Below are 16,654 nucleotides of genomic sequence, written 5' to 3'. Positions count from 1 at the left end.
CGCGCTTCCTCCCTCCAGCGTTTTAACAGCATATCCGTGGTCATCCAGTGTTGTGTTCATGTTTGCTATGCGTGATAACACCGTGCTTGTCAATTTAATTAGCAATCAAATGTTTACGAGTTGATACGGTCGATAAAAGTACTGTCCTTACTTCTTACGGCTGTGCGCTAATTTGCTATCGCAACGATGCTCCTTCTTTTGGGTGAAACTGGGACTTTTTTTCTTTGAAACTGCTACTTGTCGATGCAAGTTTTGTCGAATCAGGTCAGGTCAGGTCAGTTTATTTCCTTAAAGGCCCCTTTATCAGGGGTGTTACATAAGGGGTGGGGTACATCTTGCAACAACAATTCAACATGATAACAAACAAAACATTTGAAAAGTGGTAGATACCCTGTATAAACAAGTAGATACTCGTGACAAATTGCCAATTAGAAGAAAAAAGCAACAGTTATTTTGGCCGAAGAGAAGAAACAGTGGCAATGGAAAATTTACTTCAATAACTAGTGGAGCATTTGAAAAAAGGTGCATACATTGCATACAATCGACAAACGTATGGTAGATGATGAATTTGTACAAAAATACAATTTGACGAAATTGAAGCAACCTCAGCAGTGAACACATGGTGATGATTAGTATTAACAGCATCGCGGGGAAGGGCATTCCAATCAGTTGCTGTTCGAGAAAAAAAAAAGAAGCAGAGAAGGTAGTTGTGTGTGAGCGTGGTTTTAGAAGTTGGAGCGGATGACGAGCGCGTTGTGACATTCTTGGGGGTGGAATGATGTATGGCACACGATTAAGTGAACTGTAGAAAAACTTATGAAAAAGACCAACGCTGGCTATCTTACGGCGGTGCGATATTGACTCTAACTCAAATTCCTCTTTTAAGGATGATATGCTGACGTCATATGAGTAGGATGAATGAATGTATCTTACTGCACGATTTTGGAAGCGCTCAAGTGCGTTAACGAGATATTTTTGATATGGGTTCCAGATTGGTGACGCATATTCGACTTTAGGCCTGATAAGTGATTTGTACGCCACAAGTCTGACATCCTGAGGCGCATGACGCAAGTGGCGCTTCATAAAGCCGAGTGTTTTGTTCGCGGATGATACTGTGCTGCTGATATGCGTGCCCCAGTTAAAATCATAGGAAATTAAGACACCTAAGTACTTGAATGATTTTACTGTTTCAATCCGATTGTTGGCTATTGTGTAAGGAGGCAAGAAGGTTGTACGACTGCGAGTAAATGACATATGTTTACATCTTTTTGTATTTATTTATTTATTTATTTATTTATTTATTTTAAATACTTTCAAGGCCCGTAGGCGCTACAGAAAGGAGTGGTACATATACAGGGAAAAAGAATGCAGATCAATGAATAAAATATTTGTTAGATGGCATGGAAAACAGCAGTCTTGAACCTCGATGAGTCTATAATAGTAGCGACCGATGCGGGGAGGTGGTTCCAGTCATTGCAGGTGCGAGGTAAAAAAGAGTAATAGTACGCGTTCGTGCGACAAGATGGCACGAAAACTTTATGAAGGTGATCGCTGCGGGATGAAAAGTAGGAAGGAGGTGTAAGAAGTTTTTCTTTTAATACCGGGTTGTGGTAAATCTTGTGGAGAAGTCAGAGGCGACTGTATGCACGACGTACTGAAAATTCCGGTATGTTAAGGGCTTGCTTCATGAGTGTTACGCTAGCATGACGAGAGTAATTAGAATAAAGCGGGACGCGCGGTTCTGAATGGCTTCGAGGGAGAGGGTTAGTGATACTTGAGGGGGATCCCAGATGGCCGAGGCATATTCTAATTTTGATCGAACAAGTGTTTTGTAGAGCGTCAGTTTTAAAGATGCGGGAACGGCGTAAAAGTTTCTGCGTAGATAGCCTATGCGTGCGATTAGCGTTAGAAGTTATAAATTCAACATGCTTGCGCCATGATAGATCGTGAGGGATGTAAAGGCCAAGATACTTGTAAAAATTAACTTGACAGAGAGGAGCGCTATTCAGAAAATACATGCGTGTGTCAGTGTTGTTAGAGCGGCGTGATATGCGCATATATTTACATTTATTTACGTTTAGTTTCATGTTCCACGTATTGCACCATATAGATAAGCTCTTAAGGTCCTGTAGTTTAGTGGAATCGGCGGGGTCACTGATCTTATGATATATTACGCCGTCATCAGCAAACAGGTTGATTGCAGACGATTTCACGCAGTCAGGGAGATCGTTAATATAAGTTAGAAAGGGCAGAGGCCCGAGGATGGATCCCTGCGGGACCCCTGATGTAACCGATGAAAAAGGAGAGGAAGCGTTATTGGCAGTTACTTACTGAGTTCGATTGGAAAGGAAGTCCTTAATCCAGGCTAATACTAAAGGATCACTGTTAAGCTGATCGAGTTTAAGGCTTAGTAGATCGTGTGTTACGGTATCAAAGACCTTAAAGGAAGTCCTTAATCCAGGCTAATACTAAAGGATCAATGTTAAGCTGATCGTGTGTTACGGTATCAAAGGCCTTAGCATAGTCCAAGAAAATACAGTCAACGTCAAAGTCAGATGCAGCAAAAAGATCATTAGTAAAGCAAGCTAGTTGGGTTTCACACGAGTACATTTTTCTGAAGCTATGTTGACAGGAATGAAAGAATGAATCGGTTTTCAAAAATTCAACAAGGTGGGAGTAAACGATGTGTTCCAAAAGTTTGCATGGGATGCTTGTCAATGAAATGGGACGGTAGTTCTCGGGAGCATGCGCATTGCCTGACTTTGGGACTGGAACCACCTCTCCTTTCTTCCAGTCACGCGGGAGCGAAGAATACTGCAATGACTGAGCAAAAATGTTAGAAAGAATAACAGATGAAAACACCTCAGTGCATTTCAATATTTTTGAATTAACACTATCAGGCCCACTGGCAGACGAAATCTGCAGATTAATGATTAGCCGGCTAATATCAACCCAGTCAATTATTAGGGAATCCATCGCAGGGAAGCTTGAACTTGGTGCGCTCGGTAAATTGACGATGATAGTTGCATTGAGGAAAGAGAAAAACGCCTCATTCATAACGCTGCAACATTGATTAGGTGGAACACTGGTGCCGTCAGGGTAAGTTAAATGTATGATGTTTGTTTTAGTGCCATTAACAACATTCCAAAACTTGCGCGGACTCGTTTGAAGAAACGAGGGCAGTGTAACATTCAAGAAGGTAGTTTGAGCGTTACTAGACATTTGGATGTACTCAGTTTCCACTTGACGGTATGTTGACCAATGAGCGGGGAGATTTGATTGCTTGGCCCGGGGTAATAACCGTTTATTTTTGTTGCGCAGGCGTTTAAGAGAGTTGTTGAACCATGGCGATCTAGTGTTTGAGGGTATCTTTCGTTGAGGTCTATAACTGTCAATTGTAGCGAAGAGAGACGCTAGTGGATTCAGCGCTACTGGCTCTAAACGCTAGTGGCTCGAGCGCTCCTGCTCAGCAACGGCTCTCGTGCTTGGAAGCTCTGACTGCCCTGCCCGTCGACGTTGCGCTGCTCCGAGTTCTGCCAAATAAACACCTTTAGACAATTAAAGATAGTAGTTTATGTTTGAAAAGTTGCCAGTTATCCTCAACTGAGCGTTCGTCAAAACCGGGGATGTAAGCAGCTGTGAATGATTCCATTTCTGCCGTAATAGAAGCCGTATCGGCGTGCTTGTAATCGCGAACAACCTTAAAGCTCTTTTTAGTAGAAACATGGGCACTCAAAGTGAAATGAATTATCAAGTGGTCACTTAAACCAGGGATATAAGTAAGTTTGAAAACCAGATCAGGTGTAGCAGTAAAAATGAGATCGAGGTAACTAGCGGAAACTGCAGTAGTACGAGTAAGTTCATCAACGAGTTGTGCGAGGTAGAAATCGGAACAAACACCAAGAAACTGTCCGCATTCCGAAGAATTTTTTGTGACAATGGCGGTGCCACTGTGCCATGAGATGTTTGGAAGGTTGAAAGAGTCATTATTGAAAGAGATTAAGAGTCATTAGCCATTGGACACACTAAGACTGCACATGGTTGAGATTTTGTTGCAAGTTATCTCCATCAGAACATCCGAATTTTGCAAGTTACTTGAAGCGGTAAGTCATTGATGTATATTAAAAAGAGAAGTGGTCCAAGAATAGACCCCTGAGGGACACCTGAAGATACCGGAAGGTTGACGGAGGACTGCTTGTTGATAGTAACGAATTGCTCGCGGTTACTAATGAACGTTTCTAGCCATTTTAATGCATCCATGTATAATTTCAAGAAAGAAAGTTTATGTAATAAGTGACGGCGAGGGACTTGGTCAAAAGCTTTTTCATAGTCGAGGAAGATAGCATCAGTTTGTTGATTACAGTCAAGATTCGCATGAAGGTCGTGAAGGGAAAGAGCTAGTTGGGTCTCGCAAGAAAAGCCCTTACGAAGTCCATGCTGTGCAGGATTAAAAAAGTGGTTGGCGTCTGAATGGTCCATGATGAGTGAGTAAAAAGATGACGTGCTCCATTATCTTACATGGAAGACTCGTTAAGGAGATGGGGCGATAATTTAGTGGGTTATTCCTATTGCCTCCCTTGTAGATAGGAATGACCTTTCCTACTTCCCAATCGCGCGTTACTTGTGCACATTTCGGTCGCGAGCGCACGCGATGCGCTTTGGCCGCAGATCCGCTCGTGTGCTGCTGGCAAGTGGGTTCGGGTCTTGTCTTGCGACGTGCGAGGCTTAATTATGCATCGAACTGCATGGCGTATTCCCAATATCTTTGTTTGTGTGACGCACTATACTTTGTGGTTGCGGATTCGACCAGTGTGAGAAGTATCTACTGCTTTCGTGGCGTTGCATGCTAAGCATGAAACGGAGCATAACGAAGCTACTACAACGGAGTATAGAAGAAAAGATTGATTTTTGCGCAGCAGTATCACAGAGAACAGCGCGATCATCATCTGGCTGCGGTTGAATAATAATTTAATAAAACATTTTGTATATATGGTCGCAATTGTAGTACAAAGCGCTGAATCTTTTGTTACATCTTCTGCATTTCTGCTGGCTGTTTCTTCTTTTGCCTGCGGTATCACCGTTCAGGAAGCGAACAAATGTGTGCCAACGTCCATTTATTACCATTAAACCACACAGGAAGCCCTTCACTGAACTATAGTGGTCAAAATGGGCATTGACGATCTTTAGTTTGTTATAGTTTGTTTATAGGTATATTTTGTGCACTAGTTGCGGTAATCTCAGCGCCACAATTTTTGTATTCGCTGTGCGGCTTCCCTCGACCGTCTGATATCTGGGAAGCGTGTCAGTTTTATTTTAAATACTGCAAGCCAATGATTTGGCTCGAGCAGGAGTGGCTTCATGTGAAATACAAAAGTATAGAATCAAACAATGCAAGAGATGAACACAGGAAACACAGGTAAAAAAACCGCGTCATAAAATTTGTTTAACAAATGTGGTCATCAAAAGGGTAAAAATCATAATACACACGTGGTACTTAAGAAAATCACCAGAAGCGTAAAATAACTGGTGAGGCTAGGAATTCAAAACATGGCACTGCATTTCATTAACAAAATCATTAGAGGCAAACATGCTAGGTGGCGAAAAATTCCACTTCGCGACCGTGCGCGGGAAGAAACTGTATCGAATAGCGTTTGCGCGAGCGAAGATTGGTTGTAAAGAATGTTCATGACTGTCCAGTAATCTGCTCAGCGTAGCGTCTAAAAAATACGTTTGCAATGCCGTCAGAGCCTGCCGACATTTTAATATTCAGATTAAACAGTGTTGCAGTGACACCTTCACGAGCAATTACTACTGTTTTCTCCGTTATCGCCAGAGATCCTTGATAGACGCATTCGTCTGGCTTAGAAAATACAATCTAAAAACAAGATAAAAAGTTTCAGCGATTTCCCTTGTCAGTGTGACCCTTTGGATGGTTGAGACGCGTCGTTACAAAGTAAGCTCTGTCGGGATTCTGGCTTCGGCAATCGAAACGAACTTCATGCTTTTGACTACACGGTAAGTATGTTTGAAATCTGAGGCGCCTCCAGGCGCTCTTGCCGAGTTGTCTGGTTGACCGAGGAAGCAGTAAGGAAAAAAGATTCAGATTGCATACAATGTGGGAGCCGATGTTAAGTAAGACAAGTTACAGGTAGCTGGCTACCACCATTGTTTGGTGTTCTAGAAAGCGTTACCAGGTGGACTAACGTGTTTCTTCGAGGCGATCAACTCATTGTGACGTGTGTGTTCACGTCGCGGCAGCAGCAACACGACGACGACGTTGGCGACGATCGTGTGACGGTATTGTCGCTCCTGGGACACGTGGGGTCGAAGACACGTGTCCCTCGATGGCTTATGCACTGGGTGGACGTAAGCGAGAGAAACGTGGATTGGATCAGCGACAATTTCCACTCACACTTTTCACTAAGTTTAATCCTGGTAGCATTTGTAGCTGCCCAACGGCACCGGGTTAAATTCTGCGCCTCTGATAAAACACACTCAGAACGCTCCAGAGGTCTTGTATCTGTTATGTATTACAAACGTAACAATTCACCCACGCTCGTTAACCTTTGCCTACACATAACCTATACCGTGCCCCTTATTTTCACTAAACGTAAGCAAGGTGCCTCATTTAGTTCACCGGGAAAACCAACTACGTACGTATAACACATGAATATCGGGATGAGGGTTCAGTACTTAATCGCAACGCTTCTAATTGACCCAGAAACGTTAAAGTTTCGTTTAACTGAATACTTGTAAGTGCGATTTCAAGACGGGACTGAAGATAGACACATGATGCCGATGCATCAACGACCGGGCGCGGGAACATGATCGCTCTGCAGCTAACAAAGCCTCTTTTCATTTACCTGTTCAATTGTAGGTCCTGTCCCTGTGAGCCAATTCTTTCCGGTATTCGAATTCTATGCAGGAGTGGCAATACTTTAGCCAGAGAAATCATGGATGCATATCGTATTGTAAAAAAAAAAGTTCCTGTATTAGCGATACGTCGCTTTTTTGCGTAGCAGAGAAAAGCAGTTTTTAGAAATCATGCTGCATTCTGTGCGCTTCTTGATATGCATTGGTTAGCTTGATTGGCAGTGCGCTTGCGCGATCATCGTCTGCTGTGTACATAAGTAGACGAAGTCTTCAGAATAAAATTGTGCTGCGAGTTAGTGCTTGTCCTGTTCTTGTGTGTCTATCTTTAGTCCCGTCTTGGAATTGCGCTTACCAGTATTCAGTTAAACATGAACCAACTAGCCCAGCAACAAATTTTGTTAACGTAAATTTTGTTAAAGTTTCGGCACACATTACACTTAACATGCCCCTCATTTCAGCTGAATTCGAACTCGGTGTCATACGCAGTTATTTAAGGAATCTGGGAGACATCGAAGATAACAGCAGCTGCGACACTCTGGGACGTTTACATAAAACATTTTATACAAAGGCTGCAATCAATCTACACATAATAAACAGTTTTAATAAATCAGAGCATGCTCAACTGAACGTAAATAAGTGCCTCGCATAGTTAACCGAGCATACTGGGAAGACCCACTGCACGCCTTGTATAACGCATCAATGAAATTGGCCCAGAACGGTGACATCCGAAGAATACTACGGCGGCATGCGGCCGTTCGGCATAGGGCGAGCGCCATGCTTTCTGTCGACAAGATCGGTGCGTGCGGCCACCGTGCGGCCTGTCTGCGTGTTGGTGACGTTGCACTTGTTCGCTGGCTATAAAAAGGCCAGCAGCCCGTATCTTGTACGCCCGTTGATGCGTCGAATAAAGCTTTGAGCCCCAAGATTGTCTTCCCTCTCTTCAAGCCCAACAATAAGGACGAGAGTTGGATCGGTTTAATTGGTAGAGCGAGACGATGACAAGTGGACAGCCAACTAACTACCATGGCGAACTGCGGCGGGGTCACCTGCCGGAATTTTCGACGGAGAAGGGCGACATTGAAGCCTACGTTCAACGCTTCGAGGCATTCGCTAACAAGATAGACAAGGCGACGAAGCAGCAGGTGTTCTTGACGCTCATTGGAGCGGCCGCGTGTATCTCGCTTCAAAACTTGCTTTTCCCGAAGACTCCTGTAGAAGCCAGCTTCGATTATAGCGACCCTGCAAACGCATTACAGATCTAAGCGATCCGTAGTAGCGGAAAGGTACACACTCGCCCACAAAACATTGCGGGGTGCGCGAGCGCGTGGCGAAACGACCGTCCTCCCCTTCTAGCGGGGCACCCCTGGTGTCGAGACCGACGCCTGCACGCATGCGCGTCCCTCCGAGACTGCAAGCGTGCATGTTTCCGCGCTTCCTCCTTGTGCGCTTCCTCCTTCCTCCTTGCGCCGGCGATATCCGAATGTAGCCGCGAGGTGCCCCTCTTGTGAAGGCTTCGACGGGCGAAACTATGTGAAGCGTGTTTAGAAGCGTGAGCTTGCGCGCGCCACTGCGGCCGCTTTTTGTCGAGTCACGAGCGCAGACGCATAGGGCCGGCCCGGTGGCGAGCGCAACAAGTCATTTTGTTTTTTCTGCGCTGCACCTTTTAGTGGCCAATCTTCGTTGTTGCTTTCGTTGTTTCTGCGGGAGAACGGGGCGTTAATTCTCCCGCAGAAGAGCGCGGCAGAAAACGCGCGTTATAGAAGGAGACAGGCAAGACGAAAATGAACAATTGATTTTCGTTGTATAAACGAAGTTCTGCCCGTCGAAGCCGCCACGACGCATATCGCAAGAGGGGCACCTTGCGAATGCACTCGGATATCGCCCGCGCGCAAGGAAGAAGCGCGGGAGCAGGCACCCTTGGAGTCACGGAGGGGCGCGCATGCGCGCAGGCGTCGGTCTCGACACCAAGAGTTTACCGCGAGAAGGGGAGGAGGGTCGCTTGGCCACGCGCTCGCGCAGCCCGCAATATTTTGTGGGCGAGTGTACAAGTTCTACCGTAGAACGCTAAGGTGAAGCCATCAGCGACTTCGTCGTGGAACTCACGATGATTTCAGCCCCATGCAATTTCGGTACGTTTCTTGAAGAGGCGATTCGGGACCGCCTCATTGTGGCACTACACAACGCCGCCATCCGCTGCAAGCACCTTGCGGCCGGACCAGGACCAGGACCTGACCTTCGAAAAGCCCTACAGCCGAGTGTTGGTGGTGGAAGCAGCGCAATGAGCAAGAAAGGGTGCAGCAACGACGCAGCAGGCAGCACCGGTGCCACTGGAAACGTCAACTGGCAACGAGAAGCCTGCAGCACCAGGTAAAAAGAGTTTTCCGCCTCCAAGGCCGAATGTTGCGTTTGCTATACAGGTGTGGTAGCGCACATGGTGGGACCAATTGTCCGCATTTATTCGGAAAGTGCTTTGAATGCTGCAAAACGGGACACTTGCCAAAGATGCGCACAACTAAGACTAATTCTAGAACAAACGTAAACGCTGCCAATGATAAGACTGATGTTGAAAAGGTGGGGGCAGGCGTACTGTGCAGGCGTATTGATCGACTGACGGAAAATAGGTCGTGATGCAAGTCGACACGGCAGCGGCAGTCTCGGCAGTGAGTGAAAGCTAGCTTCGCAAAATATTTCTGCGCAAGCATTGTGGAAAGACAAACGAAGGTTAACAGCCTACGATTGAAGCTAGATTCCAGTTCTAGGCGAGTTGAAGTTCGGATAATCTACGATGGGAATGACCACACTTTGCCGTGAGGGGTCTTGTCATGCCGAACCTGTTAGGCCGGTATTGGTTGTCACAAGTGCGGCTGAACTGTCGACAGGTAGCGTCGGTAAACACAATGACACGACCCGGTAGCTAAGCTGGTTGGAAGGCTAGAAAAGGAGCTCAAGAGTGAGCAGAAGCAGGAATGTGGTAGGAGATAAACTATAGCTCATAGTAGGTGTGGGCCAGCCAACTTAAATTTGTGGGTGCGCCATTATGAAATTTGGGGGTGGGCCAGTAAGAACTTGAAACTTACGCATACTTAGACAACTCCAGTAGAGTTTCTGCATACTTTTTAACATTGTTTTGTCACGAACACTCGTTATCACGTTATTCTGCTTATCGCGTACATCCTTATGACATAGATATATATCCCGTTGGGAAATGTCTGTACAGTTGAGTGCTTGTGTTTCTTTAATTTTCTCCCCAGCGTGCCCACGGGTTGGCATTCAATAGACTAGGTGGGCACTACTCGGAGTAAATATAAGAATAGAATGCAATAACTTGCAACATACTCTACATTAAAATAACGAATAACTTCCGCGGTTTATAGCTAACCGCGGAATAGTAGCTAACCGTGCTCGGAATGCATGCCAACAACGAAAATCGCTGCAATTGGCAAGCCGTGGTTTCTCGCCTTATATGCATGTAGGAATAGAATGCACACAAAGAATTGCCATTTATTAAACAGATGACTGCTTTGATGTCGCGGCTACCATCGTCGAGCCTATATGCCTGATGGCGCAAGTCCAATGTCTCCTTCCACCACTGCGGGGCTATATACGAGTATTGTCCACTACATGCATGGCTCCCCCTAGCGTTGAAGGCACTGCCGTTGAGCGGTTTAAGTTGTGCAGATGGCACTGTCAGATTCTAGATGAACTGGCTTCAAGCAAGGTTCGTTGCGGCGCAACACAAGACGAAAACAGAAGGTATAAAATGACGACACAGCGCCGTGTCGTCGTTTGATACCTTCTTTTGTCCTCGTCTTGTGTTGCGCTGTGGACCCGCCGTGGTTGCTCAGTGGCTATGGTGTTGGGCTGCTGAGCACGAGGTCGCGGGATCGAATCCCGGCCACGGCGGCCGCATCTCGATGGGGGCGAAATGCGAAAACGCCCCTGTACTTACTTAGATTTAGGTGCACGTTAAAGAACCCCAGGCGGTCAAAATTTCCGGAGTCCTCCACTACGGCGTGCCTCATAATCAGAACGTAAAACCCCATAATTTTTTTTTGTTGCGCTGTAACGAACCTTACTATGAATCCCAACCAACTGGCCCAACTTGCCGTCTTGACTTCAAGCGGTCGATAGAAATTGTCTTCGCGTCCGTTGACAAGAAGTGTCAAAAACTTGGCGTCACGCTTGAGAACATTGGAAGGATCGACCGTCTTAAGGAGCTTGTAAAGGAGCGCGATTATACCGTCGTGAAGGATAAATACGTGACTGCTATGAAGTAAAGATGGGCTCATGTAAGCATTTCTGCGGTCGTTACGAACAGTGGCCATTGTAATGCGAAAGCGGTCAGCGTAGGATTATAGGGCAGCAGATGACGGTCCCGAGGCGAAGAACTCGCCGGGTACGCGAAGTGTCGTGCCGAAAACGAGTTCTGCTGAGGAACACTGTGCATCCGCTTTCAGAGCTATGCGAAGACTTAGTAGAACCAGAGGCAGTCGCTCTGTCCATTGAATCATCTAGTCATGGGCACGAAGTGCTGCTTTTAGTTAAAGATGGAAACGTTCTACCATGCCATTGGAACTTGGGTGAAAAGCTGTCGTTCGTATGTGTGTTACACCTAGAAGACGGGAGAGAGCTTGAAAGAGCGACGAGTCAAACTGTCTTCATCTGTCTGTCGTTATGGTGTGTGGTACGCCGTAACGAGAAATCCAGGTATTTAAGATGGCTTGGGCTATGGACTCTGCAGTAATGTGAGTGGCATTGCTTCAGGCCAGCGTATGAAGTGGTCGATACAAGTGAGCATGTATCGTTGGTTCGAGGACGATGAAAGCGGACGAACGATATCGATGTGAACGTGGCCGAAACGAACGTCTGGTGGTGGAAAATTACCAGGCGCTCATAGTGTGTCGACTGACCTTGGCGCGCTGGCACTGTATGCATGCCCGAGCCCAGCAACGGACGTCGGCGTTTATACGTTGTGTGGCACATACTCCAAGGTGCTATAAGGAGTGCAGTGCGTCAAAAACTTGCCGCCGAAATTGTTGTGGAACGTACGGTCGAGGGTGACCCGTAGACATGTCGCATATATCACTGCGGCGTTACAGCCAGGCAGTAAGATATCTTCGAAGCACAGAGAATCGTTGCCAGTCCGCAGAGTTTGAAGTTCATGGTCTGTGCGTTGAAGGGTAGCAAGGCGGACGAACTCAGTGCCGGAACTATTTACTTGACTTGCATTTATATGAATCCGTGACAGAGCGTCAGCGACGGGATTATCGGAACCACTGATATGTCGAATATCAGTAGTGAATTTGGAGATATATGCAAGCAGACGAATATCGCGGGGAGTATGCGAGGAACTTTTGGAGGTAATAGCATAAATGAGCGCTTTGTGGTCGGTGAGATTAAAGAACTTACGCTCTTCGAGATTGGGAAGGAAATGGGGGACTGCGAGGTAGAGCCTGCTAAAACGGCCCGCTGACGTGCAAGTTTTGCCAGCCAGTTGCGACAGCGGGCGTCAACTTTTCCTGGAACGCCACCGCAAACTCTAGCCACGGCGTCACTAATTCGACTGTGTGTGGAAAACAATACGCGCGTCTTCGACTCTCCGTCGCTGGAACCAAGATGAGTTGGATGAAGCAGGCTTTGTGCTTGAACCCGCCACCACCGACCTGGTCTGCTGTGAATAAGGGAGTCCCCGAGGGAACGTAGTTCGAGGCCCCTTCCCACGCGCCGTTCAAGACGCAAGACAATGGGCAACCGGCGGGCGCGCTGCGGGGGTCAGCTCCGAGTTCTGCGAAGGCCCTCTGCCCTCGGGGGCGACCGTGAACCTGTGCGGGTGTGTGTGTAATCCCTCTCGCAAAAAGGCGGCTCGTCTCCTGGTCGAACGTTTCCCGCACCTTGGGATCGAGGGAGGACCGAGTGTTTATAAACCGCTGTTGTGCGGCTGCTCTGTGTACTTTCTCTCACAGTCATGCTAGACTGATGAACTGCAACGTCCTTATGTAGATACTGTAAATAAACCCATATTCCTCGTTCTCGATGAGAAGCAGTCCTTCCCTTTAACAACTTTCTCAGCGTGGATAAGTTGGACGATGGCATGGGCCAGCTACCTTCTAATTTATGCCAGACTTCAATCTTGACAACTGGTTCCGAGCCCCCAGTCCTCACAAGCCCTAGCAATTCGTGACAGAAAGTGCTGTAGCTGGTTTCTTGCGGTGTCAGCTTTCTTGAAATTAAACATATAGGCTGCCATGTCTTACCAACCAGTTGTTGAAACACGGCGCCAACAGCTATGCCAGAGGCGTCTACCATAACGGACATTGGAGCGTCTGGTTGCGGGTGTGCCAGTAGAGTAGTGGTAGCAAAGACATTATTGGAAGAGATAAAAGCAGATTCAGCAGCATTAGTCCACGGTATAGGCGTGCTAGCTCGTGGTGTGCCAGAGAGTAGAATCTGCAGATGCTTCAAAACTGAAGCACAACGAGGAATGAAACGGCGATAGTAAGTGTTGAGGCCCAGAAATTCCTGTAATTGCTTGCTGGAAGACGGACGTAGGAAATCTTTAATGCCTTGGACACGGGATGGGACGAGTTGGATGCCATGCTCTACTACTCGATGGCCCAGGAAATCGAGATAAGCAACGCCAAACTCACTCTTCGAGATGTTTACAACCAGGCCGGGTATTGACGGAGGCGTAAGATCAAACACCTTACGTAGGTCAGATTTGTGTTCCACAGCAGAGCGACTGAATACAAGGATGTCGTCTAAATAGACGAAGTAACAAGTCAGGCCACGGAGTACTTGATTGACAAACCGCTGAAATGTTTGAACGGCATTACGGAGGCTGAATGGCGTGCGCACGTATTAAAACATGCCAAAAGGGGTAATGATTGCGGTTTTAGGAATGCCGGAAGGTTCGACAGGAATCTAATGGTAGGCTTTTACTAGATCCACCTTGCTAAATATGCAGCAACCATGAAGCGATGCGGTGAAATCATGGGTGTGAGGTTAGGGTACCTATCGAGAATCGTCACTTTGTTTAAGGCGCGGTAATCCCCGCACGGTCGCCAATCACCCGTCTTCTTGGGTACCATGTGTAAAGGAGATGACCAAGGGCTAGCGGAAGGACAAACGAAGCCCAACTCGAGCATGTGTTGGAATTCTTGCTTTCCAGTTTTCAGATGGTCTGGTGCTAAGCGGCGAGGTCCGGCGTATACTGGTGGTCCTTTAGTCACAATGTGGTGCGTGACGTTGTGCACTCTGGCGAGGATGATTCGGACAGCTCTGTAAATTCCAGCAGAATGGTGGACTACGGTTTCGGTACTTGGGTGTGTGCACATTGTACGAGACGCAAAGGTGGTGCAGACGTCGTGATACCTTGTACCGGCAGTCATATCATAAGAAGCCAACAAACACTGACACCAAGGACAACATAGGGGAAATTACTTGTGCTCAATAAATGAAAATAAAGAAATAATGGAAATGAAAGTGGATGAAAAAACAACTTGCCGCAGGTGGGGACCGAGCCCACGACCTTCACATTTCGCGTGCGATGCTCTACCAAATGAGCTACCGCGGCACCATTTCCTCATCCACTTTCTTGGGTATTTATGTTTCCTAGTAGAACTCTGGGAGTCTTAGCCAGCGCCACCACTCACAGACCTTGGCGGCGGACGTGGAACGTCCTTTCTGCCGCAGGCGTCACGACAACGTGATCTTTTTGGGTGAAGGCGACTGGTCAATAAATCCACACATGCTACCTGAAGGCATTTTCCCCTTAACTCCTTCGCCGAGTGATCGCGGCCAATTCCGCCTTCACTGGCCCTGCGTCATGGTGGCACGTCGTGTCGTCGACTTCATGCTCTCTAGGAGCGAGCGAGCGAATCCTCTCCAACCTCCGCCAGCTGCTTGGCAGTCGACCCTAAGCCACAACTATCGAAGCAGCGTACGTTGCGAGCATTCTGTCGGAGCGCCGAACGTGTCTGGTATTTCGGTAACCACAGGCGAGCTGGGCGTTTCGACAGAACGCTGGAGGCGTAAACTCAAGCTGATGAAGGAACTTTAGCGTAGACGTACGTGAACTGCCCGATCGGTCTCCACGGTCCAGCTACCCGTTGGCGCAGAGCTTAACCAGCCAAAGAGCTAATATTGCTCTAAGCAAGGGTAAAACATTTTAAACATTTACAAAAACAACGTGTTAACGATTACGCTCCTGCGAAAAATGTATACCAAAGAAGAATACGCTTCGTTACTGCTAGTGTGTTTGGTTCACCTGGTGGCTGCACCATGCAGACCATTCATGTTTGTGCTTCTGCTTGCCATTGAAACGGCGCGGCCAGGACCTGGCCCCTTGCTCTTGCGTTTACCCGAATACCGGACTCGCGAAACGCTGTTGTGGTAATAATCTTCCGTTGCAAAGTGACGGCCACAAACGCGCAAATCCTGGCGCCGATCGGATAGCGACAGTACGCGATGCGCTGTAGCCACTCCGCTCGTCTGCTGCCTTGCAGAGGGATACGATGTCGCAGCTTGACATATTGCCAGTCGCTACGTTTCCAGCCCACAATGCAACGAAGTCGAATCATGGTGCTCGCGAAAAGACCGGATGTGGCCGCGGAGCACTCGTCAAAATGGAGCACGTAGTAACACAAGCAGACGACGCTTGCTGTGTGCCCGAAGTGCTTAAGTGTAGTGGGAAGTTGTTCTTGCGCATTCTATTTCTGTTACAAATTTCTTTTTATGCAAACAAATAATTAACATTCCAACTATTACGAACATCTGTTCACCATAAAGTTGGAAAAATTATCCACGATCGCCATCCGTGTGCCCAACGCCATAGTAGGCGCTGCGGCTGTCTCCACCCTGTACGGCGCGCCCGGCGCCCCAATGATCCGCCCCATCTGCCGTGAGACGTAAACCACGACCGAAAAGATCGTCGGCGCTCAGACTACTTATGCCCCAACCACTGGCACGCGCCGAAAGCTTCGGCGCGCGCTGGCAAGCGAACGCGTCGCTTCGCTTCGGCTGGAGGGAAAGGGCGCGCAACCACTGGAGACGCGCGCCGAAGCTCGCTCGTCGGCTGCGGCGCACTGTTGCTGGACTATTCCGTCTTCATCCGTCAAAGTTCGGCCTAAAACAGCCTGCTGTAAACTAAGCTTGAAACAATAAGTTAGTGATCTGTATGTGCTTTTAGATATAAAAAACACGTTTGAATAATGAATATACACCTGCCACAAGTTTGTTTTTATTTTTGAAGTAACAATAGTGTACAAAATATCGACATCAGCGCACGCGCGTCGTCTGTCTGCAAGATCGCTTTGCAAACACCTGCACGACGATGCCATATATCAAAAACTGTTGTACCATTTCATTTTTTGGTAGCTTATTGCACAGCCAACTATGTAAGAATTAGGCGTGCAATGTATAACTGAAAAAAATCTGTGTTGGAAATATTGCCACGTAGTAGTGACGGTAAATAGTGCCGGGTCAATCGCAACGATAGCGGCGAGCAATGTCGGCAATCGTAGAAAATCTCATCTGCGTGTCAAGCGCGTCGGTTTGCATACGTCAGTCGTCGAAAGTTACAGCCTATTCGCTGGTGCATGCGCGCCTTCCAGAAACTACAACACAATTCGTGTCGCATATGCAATCAGATTAGCAATGTTCGTCGACAACAGACAGAACCATCGATAGCATTCGCGAAACTTGCGATACGTTCAGGCGCATCCTGCACCGAGCGATAACGTTTAACATTTTTTAGCCAGTGAAATACGGTAACCGGATACAG

General features: G+C 47.3%; 1 protein-coding gene across 3 annotated transcripts in view; it reads left to right on the top strand.

The window, feature by feature from the left end:
- Window positions 1-8,844: 8,844 nt before the first annotated feature.
- The window catches only part of LOC135909224 (uncharacterized), a 141,962-nt gene continuing 134,152 nt past the window's right edge, over window positions 8,845-16,654 (top strand). For all 3 annotated transcript variants that reach the window (XR_010566640.1, XM_065441091.1, XM_070524871.1), the window contains exon 1: window positions 8,845-9,240. Coding sequence is in view for 2 of the 3 variants with exons in the window: in XM_065441091.1 (XP_065297163.1) it covers window positions 8,978-9,240 (263 nt within the window). In the remaining variant the exon portion in view is untranslated. The remainder of the gene's footprint in view (window positions 9,241-16,654) is intronic.

The sequence above is a fragment of the Dermacentor albipictus genome, chromosome 9 (assembly GCF_038994185.2).
Source record: "Dermacentor albipictus isolate Rhodes 1998 colony chromosome 9, USDA_Dalb.pri_finalv2, whole genome shotgun sequence".
Classification (NCBI taxonomy): Eukaryota; Metazoa; Arthropoda; class Arachnida; order Ixodida; family Ixodidae; genus Dermacentor; species Dermacentor albipictus.
The sequence above is the reverse complement of the archived record's forward strand: the minus strand, read 5'-3'. Positions and strand labels throughout refer to the sequence as shown.